Here is a 24536-nt window from a genome sequence, read left to right as displayed (position 1 = left end):
TATAAGAACGAAGAAGGAGAGAATATTAATGAATGCAAAAAAAAAGGTTGTCAAGCACTAACAAATCCGATAAAGGGCAAAAATGAACATTTTGGGAAGGACAAGAGAGACAGCAAGATGGTGGTGGACAAGATCAGGTTCACGCACTAGTGTATTCATGTGACACATAGCTCTGCGTGTAGCATATTTTTGAGAGATCAGCAAGGCAGGCCAAATGCTCAGAAACAGCACAGCATCCTTTACTGCCATCCTTCCTTTACTTTATGAATAGCGGAAGACAAATTAAGAAGGCATTAAAGCTATGGGTTTGCTTTGGAAAAAAAACGTTCTCAGGGAATGCAAGGAGACAGATGTGTGCTCAATTTCTATAAGAAGGGGTAAAACTGCAAGGCCTGTCCTGGCTTTTGTCTCCTTTTTACAGTCACTGCTCTTCCTAAGGAAGAGACATAGTGGAATTAAGTGATATTTTTCTCCAGAGATTATTTAAGTAGGTCCTACAACCTATATTAGGCAGGATTCAAGGTAAATGATCCAGTTGTGTCCTCTGTCTTAGATTAACTTTGAGGCATTGATTACCTACTTGGACATAATTAAAAAGGTGACATTTTTCCAAAACTGTATTTGTAAATTAAATATTTGTATCTCCTTGTTCTGAGGAACAGGGTGTTTCAGGTGCTGTGGCATAATGACTGTTGTTAAATGCTATCATTTTAATGGTGACTAGAATCAGCAGAGTTCAACTCCACAAGTGCTTAATTTTTACCAGATAACATATCAGAGTTACTTCACTGGAAAGCAGTCTTCCTTAAATGGAGACTGAACTCTGTATGGCCAAAGTAATTTTTTAATAGGATTTTTGAAACCTTCAGGAAAAATAGTCTTCAACTTGTTCAAATTTGCCTATAATATAGTGGAGGAGGGAGAGAGCAAAACCTCAGTAAGAATAAAGAAAAAGTAACGTGTTTGTGAAAAATATATGCTCGTTGAAAACAGCTGCCAGAAAAAAAGTGGTTGAAATAACACACACTTGAAATAAACAAAATTTTAAAATAGAAATAAATGTTAGACAAAAGCAGCCTACTTGAAGTGGAAATAAAAACAGTAACAGCTGTTATGGGACACAAATGTATGCTTTGGAAATCGTCAGGTTTTTATTCCTCTTATATTGTTCTGCTACACTTAACAAGAATTTTGCTTGTATTGTATTTTCTCAGGTAAATCTACTTTTTAGATACCATGGCTAGCTAGCAAAAGTGATTTATAAATACAAAAGCTGTTGGTTCACTGGAAAACAGAGTGTACGTGTGAAAAATACACAAATCAAAGTGAGTAATGAAGCACAGTGCAGGAACCAAGCCGGATCCTGGAGGCCAGCTGCACTGAAGGCAGCACAACCACATTAACTTCTTCTCCACAGGACCATGTCCTACAATACACTGAGAGGACCGTGATGCTGAATAGTCAATACACTGCTCTGTGCACCGCAGTCAATATTAGTTTGCGGTTCTTTGCACCAGCAATACATTCGAAGTATAACTACATCCAAAAAACCCACAAAACCCCCTACTGGTCAGGCGTACAGTGAAAAACTAAGTCATGAAGAGGTTGATAAGAGCTTGAAAATGGTGGAGCAAAAAAGCTCCAAACAAGGTGGGTTTAGTTGCAGGCGAATTTTAGACTGCATAGAGATCTGCATCCTACGAGAGAGAAAGGTTTTGTTGAGAAACTGAATGGCAAACCAACATTTTTAAAGTTGGAAATGGCACTAGAATTGTAAACATTATTATAATTTTTATCAAAATGTCCCAAATTTTGGGATGGCCCCAAATCCTCTCTCCTAGTTGAATATTTAGGAAAAAAAAAATGTAGGGACAAAGTGCAAACACCCTGGAAAATGCCATCAAAAAGCAAATATGATATTTTCCTATATTTCTTCCGCTTCCAAGGAGTATGTTTATTTTGTTTTGGTTTTACCTTTATCTTATTGATGCCCCAGCTTTTAGAGGTCTTTAAAATCTGGTGATTAATTGCCTTTTTTCCTTCTTTCAGAAAAAAAAAAATTTTTGAAGATGTTACGGTGTAAGAATTGGCTGTATAAATAATTCTAATAATAAGGGCAAAGTTATGTATCCGTGAAGATACCTGGTAAATTGGTTCTCAGGATTAGTGTGTGTCGTTTTCTAAATTAGGTTTTCCAAAAAAAGGAAGGATTCCAGAGTATCTGTTTATCCTGCATGTGCTTGCCTTGTAAATAACTATCAGAGCCACATCAGTAGAAAAGCTGTTACTTCGTTGAACAAAAAGTAGTGGCAAGAGTCATAGTTGGATATAAAGCATCTTGAAGTTTGCCTTAAAGGATACTATTTATGTGGACAGGATATTTAACAAGTCCTCTGATAAAGATAGTGATTCACCTAAATAATATAATAACGCATTTATCTTCTCCCCATTTGGGAGAAAGGGAGCTGCTAGCTTTTTAAAGGTGGTATTTGTGGGTCAGATTCATAAAGGGACTGAGATGGACAAAACAGCCACACAGATGAAATGCAGGCTTCCAACTCTAAGAAAGTGCAGAGCAATTTCGGTACCACAGGATCCGTGTGCGTTTCAGAATGTGCTGCCATTGGTGCTGGTGACCTCAGTTCCGCTCTTGTGCTCTCCTGGAAGTGCTGCTGCTCATAGATCACCACTTGTCTTTCAACCCTCACCATACGAGATTCATGAACGTGATGTCTCTAGGTTTGAGTCACTTAAGAAGTTTGATTTCCCAGAGGCCCTCTGAACCTGCTCATTTAATAGGGAGGGAAGAAAAGACCTGTGGTAGCTGCCTATCTGCTCCTCCCCCACCATTCAGGTGGAGACATGGGTGATTAAGATCTCTTTAATCTGAGGAGCTATGAATAAAGTTTCCATTTCCTAAGAAACCACTGTGGTCCCCAGGCAATTTGCATCCATATGATATGGAGATGTTTGAGCCTTCCTTTCAAAGGAGCAAGAAGAAAAGAAAAGCTACTGTGGAGTCAAGAATTCAAGGTTATCAGGGCCAGGAGGCGATAGATTAGAGGGAATTTAGTTGTTTCTGTAGCCCAAGGATGTTAATCTTTACCACGGAGGCTGGCAATTGTTTTAAGGGACTACTAGGACATTTTGCATTTTACAAAGTTCCAATCTCAAACCCAGAGACAACATTAGGTGTGAACTCAGGAGAAAACTGGATCTCAGGTCTCATTCTATTTCCAGCTGCAATGGGTTATCTCTTCTTGAAGTGCTGGTTTTTTTAGTACTCCAAAGATTTGGTAAAATTGTTATTCAGGATGCTATTTATGATACTTGATTTACTGACTCCTGATCTGATGTAGAGTAAGGAATATGGCTTTATTTCAATTTATAAATAAGAGAATCCTCATTTGCATCATTGCTAGGATACAGTAGTACCAGCTGGACAAATCTTGATAGAACTTTTAACAGATGGATTTAAATCTTTCTTTTTGACATTTCTAACCTGAACACATCTGGGAGACTGTTCAGTTTAATTTTTAGAGTTTCTGGCAGTATCCAAAGCACTTTTGGGAAATTGTGTGAGTTGTTGCATTGATCAGAACAACTGATCCAAACCACTCCTGCAACAGCAAGGCCTTTTAAAAGCGCACTGCAAAGCATTTCAGGGATTTGAAGGTCACAGCGTTTGCATCACAGACAATGGTGTATGCTTCAAAACAAAAGTGCTGCGAGGGAAGCATATGTAAGAGTTCTCTTTGGATGTAAGAAAGGGCTGCATATCCCCATCACACAAGATTTGGGATCTCTAACATTTATACTGTGGTAAACCCAGTCATTAGACATTTGTCATTTAATTGATCGGTGGCAAGAGTGATGTCAACATCAATTTGAAGAGACTACTGCAGAAAACGGGACCTGATTTTGTAAGTTTTTTCTTGGTTTTTTGAGTGAACATCTCTGTGCTGCAAGGTGGAGTCTGAATTCCTTGTACTGCTGCTGGGAAGCAAGTTTGAAGGCATTAGACACAGGCAAGGCTGAGTGAAAAAGTAAGTCACCCCTAAGTCATCTTATTGTTGTAGCAGTAAATTATTTGAGAAAACAGTCCATTGTCCTGGAGATATTGAGAAAGTAGACATTAACCCAGTGAATAATTTAAAGCAGTATGCAAACTTAAAAGTACGGAGAAACCATTCTTTCTCATTATTTTGTTGTAGTGTCATAAGGCATAGACAAGCGCCTGTAAATTTCCTTCCCTTTCTTCTTTTTTCATTTATTTTCTCTCATTCCTGTTATCTTTGTAATGTATCAGTTAAATAGTAAAGCACTTAGCAATAAAGTTTCCTTGAAAAAAGCCTACTGAAGCAGCAGTATTGCTTTGAATAGAATTAAATAGTGCTTCTGTTAAACCTGCAAACTGACCACATTCAGCCAATTCTTTTTTGTTGCTGTTTTTATGCCAACCAAAACCAGTGTCCTTTCATATTTGTGAAAGAGAAGAGTGTGTTGCTGTTTGCTTGATCTCATACAGTAGTATGTGGCTATTTAACAAACAAAAAGAAAGCAAGCTGTAACCTGAAAATACTATGAAAAGAAGCTCGAGAAAGGACAACATCCTGTACTTATTTAACTTACAGAGGTAGCGAAAAAGAGAATGCTATTGTAGCTGGTAAAAAAGAAAATGCAAAAAAAGAAAAAAAGAAAAGGCACCCACCAGAAATTCTAAAGGAATGGCGAGAGAACAGAAATCAGACCATCAGAGAAAACAACAGATGGCATGTTCGTCTTGCTTTAGGCACGCACTCATAAACTGATCCAAAGCCTCATGAAGTCAATAGGAGGCTCTTCCCAGTCACTGATGGATGTTGGATCTGGCCCTAATGAAGAGGGTGGTATAGGCTAATTGCCTTACTTGGTTTGCTGGTAGAGCTGATAGACGTAGTTTCATAAATGCAAACAAGTAAAAAAGTTTGTTAAAGTCCTTCAACCTGATATCTACAGGGTGAAGAGCTCACAGAAACCACAGCAGGTAGAGGCTTTGTTCTGTGCTGATTTTGTGTTCCAATCAACAGTATCAATATTTGTGTATTTTTCATGTTTCTATGCAAATATTTTATAAATATTAAAGTTAATAATTTTGTACACGTGCAATGGGGAAAATGCCATGGGGTTATTTAGCTTTTATGCACTCATCTTAGCCTGTTTCTGGTGTTTATTGATCTTTAAAAATACACAGACTAATGCTAGTATAGTAATTATTTTCTCATCTGTATCACCATGACTTTACTTATTGATCTCCCCCTATTCTAGCTGAATTTGGTGATGGTTGTTTCAATTTTAGTATGTCTGGTTACTAAGAGAAGTAATGCTGGGGAATATACAATTCCAAGAAACATAACTTCTCATCTGGAGGGCATGTGCTAATAACAGATACTAGGTATCCCTGGATTCTGTAGTCAATATATTTCTTTTCCAGATAGTGACTGAAACGAAAAGAGTTGGTAATATTTTACATCTTACCAATAAAGATCTCATAGAAGACCTGAATTTAGCAAAAAACTTAGGACTAAGTCATTTCAAATAAATTGTTCAAATTAAAAGAAGATGTTTTAATTGAGTGTCCTGGTTTGAGAACTCCAGGAAACCAAAGGAACCAGTTATTGAGCTAAGTTGCAGAGGTAAACACCAGCAATGGAGAAGGCTTCGAAAGACTTTGGATGAGTTTTGCAATTTAGTGGGGAAAAAAGTCTGTAAGGAGGGATCCTGGGCCTTAAGTGAGGAAAAGATACTTCTAAAAGAATATTAAGAGTAGAAAAAAGAGTTGGTTTGTGGCAAAAAAGTACATCTGAGAGGTCAGTATTTTAGAGAGAAGTGAGAATTGGCAAGTCAAGCTGAAAAAGACCTTGGTAAAAGAGGAAATCGTTACAGGTTTCTTTTCTAAATAGAAAAAGAACAGGGAATAAATTTTGGAGCACTATCTAGTGAGATAAAATAGTGACTGGTTTTGCATCATCTTCAAACTAGTACTTTGATGCCATATTTCTTAAGGACCGTCATTTTGAATACGGATGAAAGGCAAAATAGCAAATTGTTTAGAAATAGAACATATGAGGAAGGAAAACTTCAAGAGCCCAAAATGCATTTAAGTTGTGGGAGAGCAGGTGATTTCCTTTATAGAATTTTAAGTAAACTAAATAAAGTTTTTAACACATCCATCAACTCAGTGGTCACACATTTGAAGTAGAATATAGCAAGTTCATGTAATGGGGAAGGAGAAAATATGTTGTAACCCATAGTTTCAGCTAAATGGAGTGCTAAACTTAGAACAGCTTTGGATGTTCTTTCATATTTAGGTCATGGAAATAAGGGGAAAATTTAATAAAATTCAACCCAATTTAGCAAAGTTGGATTGTACCAGACTAATTTGATGGATTTTTTTGTAACTGACTTCCGAGGAAAAGAAAGTCTATGGTCCCTTTCTGGACTTAAACTTAGTAAGCATTATACCGGCGAGTGTGGGGTTAGTAAAAAAGCTGTGAAATGGATAGTCCCTGTGTGTATGGGAGACGGCAGGGGTTGCTCTGAAGAGGTAACTGCCAGGTTGGATGATTAGTAGATGAGTCCTCTAGGATGGTTCTTGAGATGTATTCTGTTTATTAATGATCTTAGCACAAAATTCTTCTGCTTGACATAGAGAGTATGTCAGTGAAATTACCTGATGCCGCAGCACCGGGGAGAATTTTCAGTATGGGGAGGATGTAAGTAGCCTAAAGACATCAGTGGGTAATCTCAAGAACTGATGTGAAATAAAGGTAATTAAATTTAATCATACCAAGTGGTATCTTAAGTACCCGTAACTGAGAACAAGAATTTATGCTATATAACTAAAGCTCATTAACTGAGAGAGGTAAAAAAGATTTTCATGAAGTAGTTTTCTATAAGTAAATTAATGTTAAGTAGTTGTAAAAAAAGACAAACTGAAAAAGATGTGCAGGCCTAGCAATATCAAAGGAGGTATTTCCTCTAGATATGAAGAGATATTAAAGCTATGTGCCAGAGTATCATTAGGTGTATTGGAACATTGCATCTGTGTCTGGTTTCCTGTGTTAAAGAAAATGAATTTAAATGAAGATAGGTTCAGGAAATGGCTTCTAGAATAGTGTAGGGAATAGGCTGGCTTCTGAGAAGAGTCTAAAAACTTGTCCCGTTAAGTCTAGAGAAGCAAAGACTGAGAGGAGAGATGGTTGCCATCTGTAAATATATTTGAGGGTAAAAGCCAGAGAGGAAAAATAATTAGGTAGATCAAAGCAAATTGTTGATAGAATAACAAATGTGCCTGAATTGGCCACATATATATTTAAGCTGAAAACTGAATAAAGTTACTAACCTTCCAAGCCATTAGGCCTCCCTCCTAGCACTGACTTTGTGGTATAGCCATCCAGTAAGAATAATCTTTGAAGCAGAGCTTGACCAGCTTATGAAACGTTTTACTTTACACACCTGTCTGCAGCAGCCCCAGGGCTCAACTCAGAAAACCAGGACCTCTTTTCCTGTGATTCTGAGGAATGTGCTCACAGACCACACCGCAAGATTCCTGATTTTAAAACCTATCTAGACAGATACACAGGACAGATCAAATCCTCGTTTGCATGCAGAATGTCTCATATAGTAAATTGGTGCTCCAGGGCTAGACTGTGATTTTGAATCTACACCTGCTCCAGATGCATTAAAGCATCCTCTACATTCCTCCTCAGGCTATGCAGAACCACAGTCGTGCTCTCTGTCACCTGAGCAGGTGGCTGGATTATGCGTTTATAGCTTCAGCTGCCCTTGCCCATGCAGCACAACGGAACGATGAGGCAATATAATTTGCCACTAGTGTTGAAGTAAGGAGAGGAGCGAGCTTGTGGTGCATGAGGACTGTTTCGGACTGTTGCAGTTAGCACACCCCCACCAGCTCAAGACTGTGCAGAAAGGCAGCGTAGATGTATCAAACTGTAGCTGTACATATTTCCCAAAGTTGTATTATGCTGCTCTCAGCACCTTGAAAGTGTCATCTTGTTCTCCATTTGTAAAGTGCTAGGATAATCAAGTTCTGCTTCATGACTAGTGTTCCTGGAGTTAGCAGAAAAGAATAGAATAGAGTAGAATAGAGTAGAACAGAATAGAGTGGAGTGGAGTGGAGTGGAGTGGAATGGAATATTCAGTTGGAAGGGACCTAGGGACCTGCAATGATCATCTAGTCCAATTGCGTGACCCATTCAGGGCTGATCAAAAGTGAAAGCATGTTATTAAGGGCATTGTCCAAATGAAACACTGACAGGCTTGGGGCATCTGAAATAAAGTCCAGGAACCCTCTTAACACTGGATTCATTTAAATATAGATGACTAGATTTCATGGAACTACCAGTGACTGTAGTTTTGCAGTAATTCATTCATTTTACTGTTGTTCTGACTCTGCTGTTGTTTCTTAAGTTGGAAAACATAGGATAGCTCTGATTTACCTAGTTTTCTTCATGGCATACAGGTACTAGATCTGGGCTTTTCAGTTAATATTATTTTTCTAAATGGTTATTAATGGACTTGAGAAGAGGGAAATTGATCCCTGAAGTAGCTTTATCAAATAATGAAACAAATGGCCCTTGCCAAGTTTAGAGGAGATCTTCAAAAGGGCATGCTGCTTCACTCAAATGCTTTCACTGGATGGACAGAAACGTTATTTATTTTTCTTGCCACTTTTCATTTGTGTAAGTTGAGCTACAACGAAAGAATCCACTTACTTTCTCTCCAGTCCTCACCTGGAATGAGAGCAAGGGATCTAATCCATCTTTGCCATTGATCATTTTCTGTCCTGAAAAGGCATATAGGAAACTAATAGTTTGAATTGTGCTTCTGCATCTACATATTATTTTTGAGGCATATTTCCACACATCTCACTGTGCACTCTGTGTCAATGATTCATCCTTGACCTGACTTATTTTTGCCAGAGATTAAGTTTTTATCCCATTGCTGTTTTCATTCTTGTCCTTAAGTGCAAAATAAAATTATTCTTCCATTGATTGTATCACTCATCACGACCATAACCAATGCTAAAAATAATGGAAATCTTCTGTATGCCCAGAATTTTATGAAAGTAGTTGGAAACACACCGAATTTCAGTGGGACTAGGGTAGTTTTCCTTAGTTCTCATTCTCTTTGATTCATTTAAAAATTCTATTTCGTGTGAATAGAATTTAATTTTAAATTAATTTATAATTCACGGCTTAGAGCATAGAGCTTTTTGGTCAATCTTATTTGATTTTTTCTTCTTCCCCCCAACCCCCAACCCCCCCACCCCCAAATTCCAAGCAGGTGTTTATCACGTGTCAGAATTCAGATATTGCAAAATGTCAAATTTGGAGCTCCCTGGCTGTGCACCAGGCGAGGCTGGAAGAGACAGTGGCGAGGACAGGGAGTAGAGTTGTTCAAGCCCACATTTGCTGATTTATGCAGGGTGAGTATTTCATTCTGGATGTTTTCATGCGAGGCCCCTCGCTACAAGAAAGACACTGGGATTCTGGAGCAACAAAATGTGGACCACTATGAAGCAGAAAAGACAATAACAAAACTACCCATAGAGAACAGTTTTACCTGAGGGCTACAGCACAGTTCGTGGAGGGATGATGCTAAGCCCTCCCTTAATTAGAATCAGTTCAGGAGAAGAATGTAGTCAATAAGTAATGAAAGAAAAGCCTTTCACTTGCCAATTAGCAACTTCAAATCATGCATGTTTTATGAAATTCTGAAAACGTTGGTAAACATGCAGCAGCAAGTGTAGTAAATTATATGAAAATAATGATGGCTTCAGGGGCAAATGAGTTTGGCTGGCATTTAATTATATGTTTATTTTGTTATATATATATATATTGCAAGTTGGTTTTATACAGACAAGTTTTTATAGGTTTGATTGCGTGTGTTCTCTTATTTGCCAACTGTGTTCCTGCTTCCCCTCAGCTTGAGCAATGGTTCAAATGAAAAGGAGTTCCTGATGTAACAAGTTGAGAAAGACAAGACCATATCTTGTCCTGAGAGATCTCAAGAGAGATCTCAGAGAATTCTCCAAGATGCTTTTGTAAAAAAAAAGTTTTCTAAGGGGAATTTATTTTGTAAAACATTGATACCTTCTACAAAAATATTTTAAATTAATTATATTTGCCATTTTGATAGATCAGAAATAATTTTTTCTGCTGATTTGGCCTGAGAGCAATTTGCTTAGATAGTAGCATTTCCCTTTGACCATAAATTTCAAATTTTATCAATTCTAAATTTTGATTAATCTTGTCAGGAGGATTTCCTAATACTAATAGTAGCCTAATGCTATCCTAGTAAACTGGGTTTTGTTTTTTTTAAAAAGGCATGCTTTATATTAATGTCTGTTTACTATCTCATTCTGATCAGCTATTCTGTATAATTCATAACTCAAAAAATGGTTTTGACTCCAACCAGCACTAAAAATACTCTGCAGTTCTTTCTTCAAATTTCAACTGTTTCCTAAGAACTGCTAAACTGCTGTAGACAGAAATTTTCTTTCTTTCCCATCTCATAGAGTCATAGAATCACAGAATGGTTCGGGTTGGAAGGGACCTTAAAGATCATCCAGTTCCACCCCCTGCCCTGGGCAGGGACACCTCCCACCAGCCCAGGCTGCTCCAAGCCCTGTCCAGCCTGGCCTTGAACCCCTCCAGGGATGGGGCAGCCACAGCTTCTCTGGGCAACCTGGGCCAGGAGCTCACCACCCTCACAGGAAAGAATTTCTATTATTATCTAATCTATAAGTGAAGGTAGTGTGGTTTCCAGAGGTCTATATTTCTTGGCTTGTCTTTTGTTACACTTATTAATGACTAAAGCCTCAAACAGGAGTGGGGTTTTGTGGTCTGGCTACTCTGAGGCTTAGGTTTTCCTCCAAAGAAAAACCACTAGAAACCATTCTGGCACTGAGAATTGCATTCATTGTCCTTTTCTCTCAGATTCCTGCCCTCTTGTCAAGAAACACGATCTTCTCCTTACCTTCTGTCCAGTCTCACCTTCTTATTTGCTTTATTCCGCTTCCCAAAGACTTCCTCAGGCTTCTTAGAAGTTCACTTCTCCTCTCCTAGTGTGCCTGTGTGTTCATAAATGTCCTCTTTGTCCCTCTTTACCTCATCTAATCAGTTCAGCCTTGTGCAACGTCTGATATTCAGCATGTGACCTACTTTGGGGAAAAAATTCCCTTTGCCGTAAAGAATAAGAACTCTCTCTTGGGAAATTTTATGGATATGATTTTGAGTGTATGTTTGTATAAGGCAGTGTAACCAGATGTCCAAAGTAAAAAGACATACAGAAATTTTCATTGAATATTTATTAAACCTAAGACTCTAAAACTTAGCTTTTTTCTTAGATCCCAGTTTACTTAGCAGCATTTCAAGTGTTGATTAAGTAGACCTTGTGTTAGGTTCCCTTTCTGTTAGATTTAATTGTACAGCGGATGCGGTTTCTTACATTATTCTGACACTTGTAGGAAAGCTTGAATACATTAAAGTCAGTATCAGACAAAATAAGAAACCCAAAAAAGAGTAATCACAGGACTTGCTAGAGAGAGAAAAGGAAAATATGGTAATGAAAGCTGAAAATACTCAAGAAAGCGGAAAAATGTTTGGTTTGTTTGTTTAAAGGAAATATGAAGAATGAATCATGAGGTCATAGAATTGAAATAGTGATCCTGCAGAAGTTAAGCAAAGAGCAAGACTAAACAGGGAGTAGAGAAGTGTTGCAAGGAGATATGGAATAAATTAATTTAGTATGCGGAAACGGTTAATACCTAGGTTTACATTAGCAATGGCCAAGACTGCATTAGGAGATGCTGGTGGCACACCAATGGGACATGAACAACATTTGGACCTTGTTAGGAGCTATTAATCATTCTCTTTTCACTGTAGTACTGTGATGTGTGCCTGGGGCACTGCTCCCACACTGCCCTTTTAGTCAGGGCAGTCATCTACCTGCAGTACCTCCTGCTGTCCCTCATTGCTGCTCCAGTACTCCTCTTGGCTTCTCCATCCTCTGCTGGAAAAACTCATAAAAGATAGCAATAGATCTCACAATCTGCTTTCGAGCTGTGGAAGCACAATATGACCCTGTATTTTGGATAAGCGAAACTTATCCTATAATAGGAAAAGTAGCAGTCCTGGGAGAAGAGAGCCAGAGAACGTGGTGATATATCCTTTCTCTTCAGCTGCCCTCCACCAGGGAGAGTCCATCCGATGGCCTCTAAAAGCTGCTCTCCCTTCTGTTGAAAAGAAGCTGAGCAAAGCGGAAAGTTTTCTGAAAAGGTAAGCTCACATTGAACAGTCATAAGTGCATATGATGCATTCTGGTGTCAGTGGTACCATCTGGAAGAAAGACTGCCTTATACTTTTATTATAGCCACTATGAGTTTTCTAAACCTTAAGAGGAAAATTGTCATCTGTTTTCTTGGGTTACTCAGTCGGAAGACTGATCCGTTCTTCCTCAAGAATATATGTTTTAACTATAAGGTAACGGCACCAATGCTAACACAAAAAGAACCCCATGAAAACAGCATCTCTTTCTAGGTATTATTTGAAGGACAGAGTAAAAAACTAATATCTGAAGCGCTAAATTACTTCTATAAATTGTCAGATAAGATTTCTATAAGACTTCAGATATTGAAAAACAGCTGAAGGAATTAAAAGCAAAATGGAATTTTAGCTTCTAAATAAAATGAAAAGAAGACATCCCCTACAGGAAAAAAGGCTAGAAAATAATCTGTGAAAGTGTGCTGAGAATAGACGTAATAGGAGCAAGCTCAGATGAACTAATCTTTTGATTTTTAGTGTTAGAACTATTATGCAGGATTCGATTACTCTACTATAAAGAAAAAATAAAATAGTAGCAGGCATGATGAGGAAGAATGGACTGATTAAGTCAACACAGTGGTCTTTCTAGTCACTGGGGAGAGGGTAAAAATTTTGTGAAAACCTTATTAAGGAAAGGGAAACAGAGCTGAAGACTAACTGTAAACTACTGATCAATACTAACTAATCTTGAATTTCTCCTGCTGAGAGAGTAGAGTGGGTTGCTGTGTATGTGAAAGATGATATTCAATGTAGGAGCCTGATCCAGAATCTTTTTACCTGTGGAAAATCAATATGATTACCCTTGCCAGAAGAAGTACATGTGGAGTAAATAAGTACAAGATTCATTCCGGAAATTGGAATGCCTTTAAGCACTTTCACTGAAGATTCAGCCACAGCTGTGGAAGGTGCCGTATCTCTGAAAATATCGGTCTGTTCCTCTTTGCGGTACAGTATTCCCTGGCCACATTTCCGCTAGGAAAAACTGTCTGTTAATGATTTAAAGATTCTCATGAGCTTATAAATTTCAGACTGGCTCCTGTGAAAAGTTGGCTTACTGGATCTTCAGCGGGTAGGCAAAGGACAGGCTTTCTGGAAATATAACATTAATGCCAAACCAGTACAACTCACTAGTTTTAATTAATTTCTTACTTTTCAATAGGGAGTCTATTTTGTGACCACTTTAAATAGAGCTGAATTTAATTTTCTATAATGGGCAAAGCTGAGAAAGAGGGCTGTTCTTTTTATCCACTTGTAGTGACTGAGCTTGATATGAAATCTGGAGGAAATTTTGTATGTTCACTGGGGTATCGCTCTTTGAGATAATTCGAAGTCTAATCATGCTTCCACGTGCTCATACTCTTCCTTTTCAATTTTATTCACCCAACAAAGAATAATCCCCCTTTCAATTCAATGCCCTGTTTGGAGAAGTTTGCAGTGAAATTAAATGAAAACAAGTTTCCCCTTTTATATTATTTCATAAGTTGACACAGTAAGTTTCAATTTGAAAACTTTTATGAAATATAGTTATGGGAATCTTGAACAGATGGTGGATAAACACTGTACACTGAAATTTGGTATTCGTAGCACTTGTTCTGTCTGTGCTGTGGGTTCACTCTCTGTGGGTGACTCACACACAAATATGCACTCACAGATAATGCAGAACAAATGTAATTTTTTGAAATTTGAAATTTGAAATTTTCTTGCTTTCCTGGCTGTGCTGTCTCGATGCTTCTAATGAAGCAGTCTGCCTTGCTGCTCGGTGTATGCCATGCTACTTTGTTGAAAGGAAGATGTTTTTGTTAACTGTCAAAATGATTTTCATCTTTGTGCTGCCAGTTTAAAAAAAAAAAAAATCCTAATAATTAGGAATCATTGTGGGTAGCCAGGGTGAGAGTGGGAACAGATTAATTGCTTCTTGTAAGTCAGTTAAGTTTTACAAAGGCATTTCTTAGCTAAATGAGTAAGTGGGTTAGTTACATGTGTTTGCTCAGTTGTGCCAAAGTGCTCTTTGTTCACTATATTTGAATTTGACTGGAAATTAACTTTTAAAAATAATTAAAAATGTCTATTGCAGAAACATTTGGATCGAAAGGAAACAAAGCTCTGTAAGCATCTTGTCTCAAAATGAATATTGAGCACTTTGGGAGAACAGAGGCCGGGCAGTGATGCCAAACGTGTCCCATTCTGTCACTGGTGTTGGCATGCGCGATGATGGTGTAGGCTCAAAGAGGGGACATTTGTAACAGGCTTGTCAGAAAGGGTCAAGTCAAATAATTTTTACCTGAGTGCTCAAGCATTCAATTTGTCTACTGTAATGTTGATTTACACGTAAAATTATATCTCTCAAATCTCAGTATCGTGTTGCAGCTTTTGGCACAGATGTAACAGTTGCTTGAGGCTCAAGTTGAAAGATTGCCCAGTAGAGTCCCATGCAAAACTTTCAATTCACTTTCAAAAGCTTCAGAAGTTTCTCTTATATTGTTCCAAATCCTCTTATTGTTTTTACATTTGTTGTTTGATAGCATATTTTGAATTCTACAGAAAACTTCCTTGTAGCCACTTGTTAAATTAATTGTAATGCACATTGTAGAATATTAGCATGTTTGTAAATGAATTCAGCATTGAGTAACTACAATGTTTCTGTGTCACTAAACTAAATTATTAATCAGAATTAAAATTTACACTGTATAACTACATAATTATTAAATAATTTCTTTTTCTGGTTTTATATTTCTGTGGCTTAAAAGAGTTAAATCATTAAATGCGTTGACATCTACTATTCCCTTTGTACTGATGCATATAGTTGTAATAATTCAGAACAGGCAAGGCCCATGGCATGTTTCTAAATCTTGAATAGGTGGAAGGGACAGGCTAATACTTGCCCATCGTTGTGTGCTGTTGTCCTCCTGGACTATCTCCATGTTGTAGGAGAGAAGGCTGTTAAATCATATAAAACCTTACTCATGGAAGTGAGTACAGAGGGAAAGATCCGGGGGAGATTCATATGCATCAGGATTCTGTAAGTTGTTACAAGCTGTATTGCCAAACATCCCCCCTAAATTTATATTTAAAAAGAATCAAGTAAAACAGGTCAGGATATGTTCAACTCCCCTCCGCCTCATATTTCCAAATTTCTCATCATAGGAAGAATCTTTGCCAGAAATGAAGGATTTTATTTTACTTTACTGAAATCTTGTGTATACTTGATGTGCACCAAAACTATGCATCATTTCTGGTGCTAAAGCAGTGACATTTCTCTCCACAGAGAAAGCTGAGGCAGGCATTGAAATGGATTGATACATGTAGAACAGCCATCCTCTCTTTCCCTGTTTATGTATCCCACCATATGTGATTACTGAGAAAACAAAGTTCTTTTCCCTTAAGACCAGCCATTAATAGCCACTTCATTTGTCTGTTTAAAAGCTGTTTGTTAACTCACTGGTTTTTCCTATTATTGAGAATCTAAATCCTTCCTAGGGTGTCAGCTTTGGCGTACAACAAGAGTACGCACACCCTGGGTATTTTGGCCAGTTCTTATATTACAGTCTATGACCGTACGTCCCACAGGCTTCCTGTGTCCTAAGTGCTGTTCAGTGGAGAGATTCTTTTGATTATGTATATGTGTATCCCCCTCGTTTCTCAATAATAAATGTCTGTCTTTATAACTGTTGCATGGATCTTTTTTTTTTTTTTTCTAGATAAATTTGGAGACGATGACAAACCTTAATAGATGTCAAAAATTCATAGAATCATAGAATTGCCTAGGTTGGAAGGGACCTTTTGGGTCATCTAGTCCAACCATCAACCTAACTCTGACAAAAATCATCGCTAAACCATACCTCTATGTCTACCTGTCTTTTGAATACCTCCGGGGATGGTGATTCAACCACTTCCTTGTGGTTAATTCCATGTGATACTTACAATTTTTCTTTGATGGATTTTTACTTTTCACATACATTTCCTAACAAGTAGGTGACATTGCAATGACAATGTGTAATTTATTTTCTAGCTATAGATTTTTAATGAGAAATCTTATTTCAGCTGGAAAATACAGTCACCCCCTTGCTTTTTTAAGGACATTACTGTTGTTAGCAATAAATTTATACAGGTACACTTAGGCATGCAAAATAAAATTCTGATGCAGAATGGAGGCTGTGGATTTTACACAGTATAAGGATGGTGTACTGTAGAAAAGGTATATGCATTAATATATGTTTGACTTTAGATAAAATTGATGCATATCATGGAAATGGGAAGATGTTTAATGCTTAAAATGACCATGCTTGTGCTTTGAATAGGATTTTAAACAAACCTGAAAAGAGAAAAATAAATATTTAATATAGAATCATAGAATCATTCAGGTTGGAAAAGACCCTTGGGATCATCGAGTCCAACCATCAACTCCACTCTACAAAGTTCTCCCTTACACCATATCCCCTAACACCACATCTAAACGAGTCTTATCACATCCAGGGATGGTGACTCCACCACCTCCCTGGGCAGCCTGTTCCAGTGTCTCACCACTCTTTCTGGGAAGAATTTTTTCCTCATGTCCAGCCTAAACCTCCCCTGCTGCAGCTTGAACCCATTCCCTCTTGTTCTATCGCTAATTACCTGTGAGAAGAGACCAGCACCAACCTCTCTACAGTGTCCTTTCAAGTAGTTGTAGAGAGTGATGAGGTCTCCCCTCAGCCTCCTCTTCCTCAAACTAAACAGTCCCAGCTCCTTCAATCGCTCCTCATAAGATTTATTCTCCAGGCCCTTCACCAGCTTCGTTGCCCTCCTCTGCACTCGCTCCAGCACCTCGATATCTCTCTTGTATTTAGGTGCCCAAAACTGGACACAATACTCAAGGTGTGGCCTCACCAGTGCTGACTACAGGGGGACAATCACCTCCCTCCTTCTGCTGGTCACACTGTTCTAACACAAGCCAGGATGGTATTAATACATTAATATGTATTAATACAAATACTAGTTCCTTGTGTTAAATATTTTGGGAAATACATACTATCTCTATAATGAATTTCCAGAAAGAGTCTTGAGAAAAGCGAGCTGAGGTACCAGCCGTAGTTTCTCCTAATGGTTTCTACCTTTGGCTGTATATCACTAATGGCAGGGTGAGTGGTGGATGTGAAATGTTATGTTACAAACTTTTTAAAGGTCTTTTTTTTTATTATTATTACTTCCTCTGTGCACTGGCAGAAATTTGATGTCTTTCACAAGTTTTCTTGGGGGAAATATGTAAAGTGAAAGGAAAAGGATTCACCGTCGTCATAAAAATACTTATTGCAGGTGTGGGAAAATGGGATTGACGTGCCTCCTCTGCCCGATGTGTAACAGGGATTTGTCCATGATGAATGCCTAGCTTTGCTGAGGTGTGTCTTTCTCCTGTTGGACCTGTTCCACTTTGAATATACAATTATATATTCATTAGATCAGAGATAGTGTGCCTGGTGATTAAGGCACTTGTTTGAAATGTAAACCCCAGTGGTGCCCGTTCCAGAACAGTAGTTTGGTTCAGGTTTTGCAGCACAGATGAGTTCCTCATCAACGACCTGCTGGTTATTCTGATCTCATTCTCTCTCTTTCTTGCTTTTTAACACCCTTTCTTACCTCAATTTTCTCTCTCACTTTAGAGCATAAATTGCGTGCCAGGACTAAGAAACTAGTAAATGAAGGTTGATTGCAACCGATAAACGTATGTGAAACATTTTGACTTACGCCAATTTGCATGTTGATGAATTGCAATGCAGAAGGGTCTCTTTCTGTACAGTATATATGGAGGGTACGTAGAATGCCTAGCCTAATTGAAGATGTTGTTCTGAACATACTTTAAAAGCCAGGTAAAATGTATACCGGCTATTTTATACAAAAATATACAATCATCAAAAAAAGATATGTTTATTTTTCCTCATTCTTACATCTCAATATATTCTGCTGATCTTATGCATCAGGATTTTAGGGGTGTTACTCATGAGGATTTTAGGATGTCAGTAGAGTAATGTTCAGTGCCCTGCTTCAAAACTCACCACAATTCCTTAGCTCTGAAGGGCGTGTGAGAGTTCTCTCTCCTTTAGGAGGAGCGTGTGGGAATTAAAAAGTCCTGAAATGGCAACAGTGTGTTCATGACAAAAACAGAGAGGGAAAATGTCACTGCGATGGGTATGTACAAGTGTTGAGTGAGTAGCAATTTTCCTTTCTAGTGAAATTGCTTCCTTCTCCGAATTTATCCAATAGTGTTGAAAAGTAAAGTTAGTTTAGGAGGCTGTAGTATCAGGAGCATATCACTTTTTTTTCTGTGACTATTTTATGAGTAAAATTTCAAATCCATCTGCATTGATGAAGTATAGACCCGGAGTCTTTTTCCCTTTCTGAAGTACTATTTCTTTCAGGCTTTATTTTGCATTGTTAGTTTACTGGCTGGGGGGTGAATGCGGAATACATTTCAGGAACGCAATAGAAGTAGACTCATGTTTTTTCACGCTACCAATAATAGGAATTTCAACTTTATTTCTGAGAGTGGCTATTCCTAAAATGAATCAATAAAAAAAGTCTTCAGTGACAGAAAGCTACTGCTAATACTAAGAAAACTAGACCTGGAATGTCAGGCATTCAGATAAAAGACTGGATTTTCAAAAGCGTTTCCTTGTAACCTGACTGTTTCTTTTGAAAGAGGTGGCAATTCTGTCAGACATCAATAGGAATAGTTTGATTCTTCTGAAAATTCCACTCATCAAACTTATCGCTCTACTTAAATAGGCTTATCTGTGTGAGCAGCACCTGTGTGTGACCCAGAGGCATCTCGGGCCGTGATCTTTCCAATAGAGAGTCTGAGATCAAGCAAAAATGTCTTTGTTGGCTTTTGCTTGTCTTCCTAAAATGTGTATGTTGGTCAAATTCTTGTCCTTCCTAGGAACTTCCATTCCTCTGGTATGAATCATGGCTTAGACTCTGCCTGTTCCCCAGCCTGTCTTCCTGCCACCCCCAAAAAGGCAAAAGTGGCATCTGTACAGCTGGGGAGGAGAGGACTTTCTTTTTCCATGAATCACAAGACCATTATTCTCTGCCAATGAATCACTGACAGCCACCTTTAAAAAATGTTACTAAACTTGAAAATTGCTATTAACCTATCCTAGAAAATTTTAGTATGATTCAATATGATTCATTACCATGACACATACCTGAAGTAGGAGATGGGAATTTAGAATTCCTTTGAATTTTCAACAAAAAATAATATCTGATATTATATGTTATTATATGAATATATAATTGGGATTGGGGGTTTAGTTCTGTTGCACAGCGTTCTGTCACTTATTTATATATGTGCATACTGTATTCAGCACACGACCAAATGTTTTACAAGTGATGATGTAAGTAAAGGAGCTGTGAATCTTATCTCAACTGATTTCTAAAAGGGCAGGAAAATATTGCCCAGCCAATGTTTTTAGCCAAGTTTGGCAAACGGATACCTGCTTAAAGATTCCTCTTCCCTTCTTCCTCCCAGAAGGACACCTGTAAAATTGTTTTTTATAATGCAAAGTAACTTTGCATTTCTCATGTGACAAAATGAATTTGTTTAGTTTCAAAGAACTGTGTGAAAGTTATTCAAGGTACAGTTTTAGCCATGTGTTTCATCCGAATTTCATAGAGACCATGTCAGGAAAACCTCTGCACTTAAGAATGTACAGCTACAAATCTTGGAAAATGCATGTCTGTGGAGACATATCTGTGCAAAATGTTTTAATATCATGTAATGGTTAAGAAAAAATTTAGAAGGGAAGTTTTTAGTGGCTGTACTATTGCTAGGCTGGCAGCAGATTTTGAAAACTTGTTTTGTATTTGTGAGACTGCTATTTCGTAGGAGCAGAGAATAATTCAGTTTGGAAGGAATTTGCAGAGGTCGTCTAGTCCAAGCTCCTGCTCAGAGACAGACAGCTTTGAAGCTATGATGTCAGATTGCTCAGGGTCATAGCCAGTCAGGTTTACTAACAATAAGAAACAAAATGGACACTGAAATGAAATGTTACAATAAAATAGGGTCAGCATGAAGTTGGAAAAAAATAATGAGATTTAGATGCGTGTCTGAAAAACAAGGAAGAATGAATTGCATTTCATGTTATTTATCCTTCTTTGTATTTATTCTCAGTGAAATCTATAGCTGAGCACCATGGGGCCTGAAAGAAAAGTCTTAAGTGTCACTCAAAATAAGAAAGTGTTTCAAAAGCTTGCTTTAATGTGTATTAGAAGAGAAGCTAATGCCACGCTCTGTGTGCTTAGCCACAGAATAGTGCAATGATGGCAAGTAAGTGATGCAAGAGCAAGAATACTCAGTCATTTGCCTTTAGGATTTGTGCTTGAACTTGAAAGCCTTAAGGGCCTTTTAGTTCATTAATAGTTTAGCTTTTTCTTCCAGATTACATGCCCCGAAGATCATGATTTTGAATGAGGAGGCAAATTAAGAGTTTTACTGATGCATTTCATTTGGTGCAAGATTAAATAAGAGTTGGAAAGAAAAGATTATCAGAATCTTATAATGGATATAAACATTCCAGAGTTTTAATCTAAATGATTAACCATATATGTATCGCAGTAAAGGAATGTAACACAAGAAATTGTTGGGCTATATGTTAAAAATATGCTAAAAAAATTAATCACAAGTTGAGAACAATATACTCATTTCGTATCTGTGAATGTGACAGTCAAATGGAAAAGAACAGTGGCTTAGACAATAGCTTAGAACTTGGGTTTATTCCAGCACCTTTAATACTCAAGGACTCTCAAATTCCCCTAAGTGCTTTACAAAGCAATGCTATAGCGATCGTGTGATCTGTCCAAATAAACCCATTTAGGCACCCAGCAGTTTTTCAACACAAAGCTTAGAGCTACAAACTGGTTTAACCAAGGAGTTTCCATGTAGTCTCAAGACACCCATTGGGTTTTTCAAAGCACTGGATTATCAGCAGAAAGGGATGAGAGCTGTCATGCTTTAGAGAGGAGCTGAAGTCATCAGTAAGAGTTTTCTTCTTAATTGCTAGCACTACATGGTGAAGACCAGGTAGTTTGGTTGGTTTCCATAGCTTCAGTAAGATCAGGTTTCTGTTCCCTATGTCCTTGTACAGAACGTGACTGTCTACTTCTGTCAGAGTTATATTTAAACATGTCTTAACTTCCTCAGTTTTTGCAGACAATTGCATTGTGAAAGCTTCAGTGATGATCATGTCAAAGTTTTAAAAGTAGCCTCTCTCTTGAATAAGTTTTGCAATTCTTTCAATTCCTGATAGTGTTTTACTCTTACTCCTATTCTTCCCCACTCACCCTTATGTCTAGTTACTATTACCACTTAGTGGGTGCTTTTCTTTCCTTGATCCGTTTTTTTTCACTTTTGATTGTGTAGTCCTGGGAGTTCAGAAAGCTCTCAGGGTCTGGTTGATGAGAAGTCTAGTGCCAGCTTGGAGCGACACAGTACGACAAAGAAAGATTTTTTCAAGTGAAGCAAAACCTTTCACTCCCCAGAAGCAGCGTTTCCCTCCTCCAAAGAACATGCACATGCGTTTTGATGAAACATTTTAGATACTTCGTTTTCTCCCAAACTAATTTTCAGCTACTCATCAGACTGTGTTTTCTGTGACATTTGTTTGCTTCCATTGAATGTAGATAACTAAAAGAGGACGTATGTTGCCTAACTTTTCTGTATGAGACAGAAAAGCAAGTCATGATGCTCTCACAATGCTGGGAAAGACTGTCACTACAGATAATACTGAAGTAGGACAAGAAAAACGAAGATAAAAGTAGTCATACATGTTTGTCACAGCTCAGAATCTGTTACTGTTCAGTTTTGGGCCCCTCACTACAAGAAAGACACTGAGATTCTGGAGCAAGTCCAGAAAAGAGTAACAAAGCTGGTGAGGGGTCTAGAGAACAAGTCTCGTGAGGAGCGGCTGAGGGAGCTGGGGGTGTTCAGCCTGGAGAAGAGGAGGCTGAGGGGAGACCTTCTCTCTCTCTGCAACTGCCCAAAAGGAGGGTGTAGAGAGGTGGGGGTTGGTCCCTCCTCCCAAGTAACAGGTAATAGGACAAGAGGAAATTACCTCAAGCTGCAACAGGGGAGGTTTAGACCAGATGTTAGGAAAAATTTCTTCACTGAAAGGGTTATCAAAGATTGGAACAGGCTGCCCAGGGAAGTGGTGGAGTCGCCATCCCTGGGGGTGTTTAAAAGACGGGCAGACGTGGTGCTGAGGGACGTGGTTTAGTGGTGGTGTTGGCAAAGTTCGGTTGATGTCTGGACTTGACGATGTTAAAGGTCACTTTCAGCCTTGATGATTCTCTGATTCTGTGACTAATAGGGATACAACAGTGAAAACCAAACCTGAAGAAAGTTCACATCTAACCTTTTGCGTAATGTGTGTACAGGATGCCCTAGCATTTTTTCAAGAGCTTGCTTCACTTTGGTAGTGCTTCCATTCCTTGTCTAGATTCGCTGTTTTACAGTGTTGTAGATTTCACATGTACTGTGAAAACTCAAATCCACTGGATCTTTCTTAAAATTCTCCTTGAATGCTGTACTTCATCTGGGCAGAGCTGAGAGAACGATATCCCTCTACAGATAGCAAGTCAGAGTAAGCACACAAAGCAGTTGTAGTCGAAGCAGTTGTATTCGTGTGCATTGTGGTTTTGTAATGAATGTGCTGAACCTGATAAGGGGCTTGAAAACAACAAATGGCACCACGAGAGATGAAAATCTGTACCATATGGAACAGAATATAACTATGGAATCTCAAAACTCCGACTCTGGGGAGTGTGCCAGCATACGTGGGAGAAGTCAGAATTTCATGAATTATGTTACTCTTGAGTAGATTTGAAAGTACAAAAGAGTTCAACAGCACTCTGATAAATATGCAAATGTCCTTGTTCTCTGAATGAGACAGAAATGTGGCTTTGATGTTTAGGCTTTGGAAACTTGAGCTTTGGATAAAATACAGAAGAAGAAAAATAGAGTACAGTAGAGCATGTGCAAATACCTGAAAACATTGCTGGAATGATTTAAGTCTGAAGACAGGATTAGATGTGGCAGGATTAGAAAGGTCTAGTATTAGAGTGGGAGATGGCCAAAGAACCACATACTGTATGGCAGGAAACGGTTTGGTTAATTAGCATGTATCGCACTTTCTTCAGAACATAAAAACAATGCTAGTATAAATGCCAGATTGTGAAAGAATTGCAAAGCAGAATTCTGTCTTGTCTTAAAGATCTTAGAGCCTTGAGTAGGTGGGTCTAACAAACATTTTCTATCAAAATCCTGAATTAGATAGAAGTGTTTTGCATATTATAAAATCACCTGTTCCTTTCAGTGGGATGAAGCATTAACATGTTAAGTTGTTGTTTGCAATGTGGCTGTGTGCTGTTGAACTGGGCACTGTCGAGCGGTGGGTAAAACACCCACACTGTACGTGCGCCATTCGACTAAGCATGGCTGAGGGAAAGGTAGAAAAAAGTCTGTGTCTTTCACTGTCAGATGAGTAAAGGAGAGTTGTATTTTTTAGGAGAGAAGTACTTTGTGAAGAAAAACGTTATCGAACAAAGTCTGCAGAAGCACTTAGCACCTACTGGTCTTTCCAGCAATCTCAGATGACTGTCCTCTTCTTGGGTGTGGTGTATCTAGAGGTATTCCCTCCATATAACCATTTTAGGTGCCGAAATAAGTAATCTTATCTGCTTTAGCACAGAGAAAAAGAGAAAGTTAATGAAGGACTATTCCAGAGCAGCAGCAAATCCTGGTCTGTATCTAATCCTCCTGTGACTGTCAATTAAGGTCAGAGTTTTCAAACATTTGTCTCATTTGTAGACTACATTACTTGATTCACTCTACTTGCCCCACAGCTCTTAGTGTTGGGTTTTATTTTCCCTGTGTCTTGCCAAAAAAATTAGTTCCCCACCGTTTTCTGAGCTTGACTTATTCTCAACTTCCACTTTCTCATGCTGTGAGTATTTCTTGGAGAAACCTAATATTGTAGAACAAGGGTGAATGTGGTTTATGGAAGGAGGTGTTATTTTTTTTGTCTCGTGGGGGAAGGTTTTATTCATCTTAAATGGAAGTACCCTGAGGGAAGAACCCTAAGGGGAGCCAAAGCTGGTAGCAGCCTCAGCCAGGAC

At 38.3% G+C, this 24536-nt stretch overlaps 1 protein-coding gene across 22 annotated transcripts in view; it reads left to right on the top strand.

Moving 5' to 3' along the window:
• Positions 1-24536, top strand: part of DLG2 (discs large MAGUK scaffold protein 2) — a 1057033-nt gene that overhangs the window by 669183 nt on the left and 363314 nt on the right. The window contains exon 1 of one of the 22 annotated variants that reach the window (XM_054188288.1): positions 23976-24047. The exons of the other annotated variants lie outside the window; for them this stretch is intronic. Within the exon in view, the coding sequence (XP_054044263.1) occupies positions 24012-24047 (36 nt within the window). The 5' untranslated portion in view covers positions 23976-24011. Of the gene's footprint in view, positions 1-23975; positions 24048-24536 lie in introns of those variants that run through there. 22 annotated transcript variants of the gene reach the window in all.

This window comes from Rissa tridactyla, chromosome 1, assembly GCF_028500815.1.
Source record: "Rissa tridactyla isolate bRisTri1 chromosome 1, bRisTri1.patW.cur.20221130, whole genome shotgun sequence".
Lineage (NCBI taxonomy): Eukaryota > Metazoa > Chordata > Aves > Charadriiformes > Laridae > Rissa > Rissa tridactyla.
The sequence above is the reverse complement of the archived record's forward strand: the minus strand, read 5'-3'. Positions and strand labels throughout refer to the sequence as shown.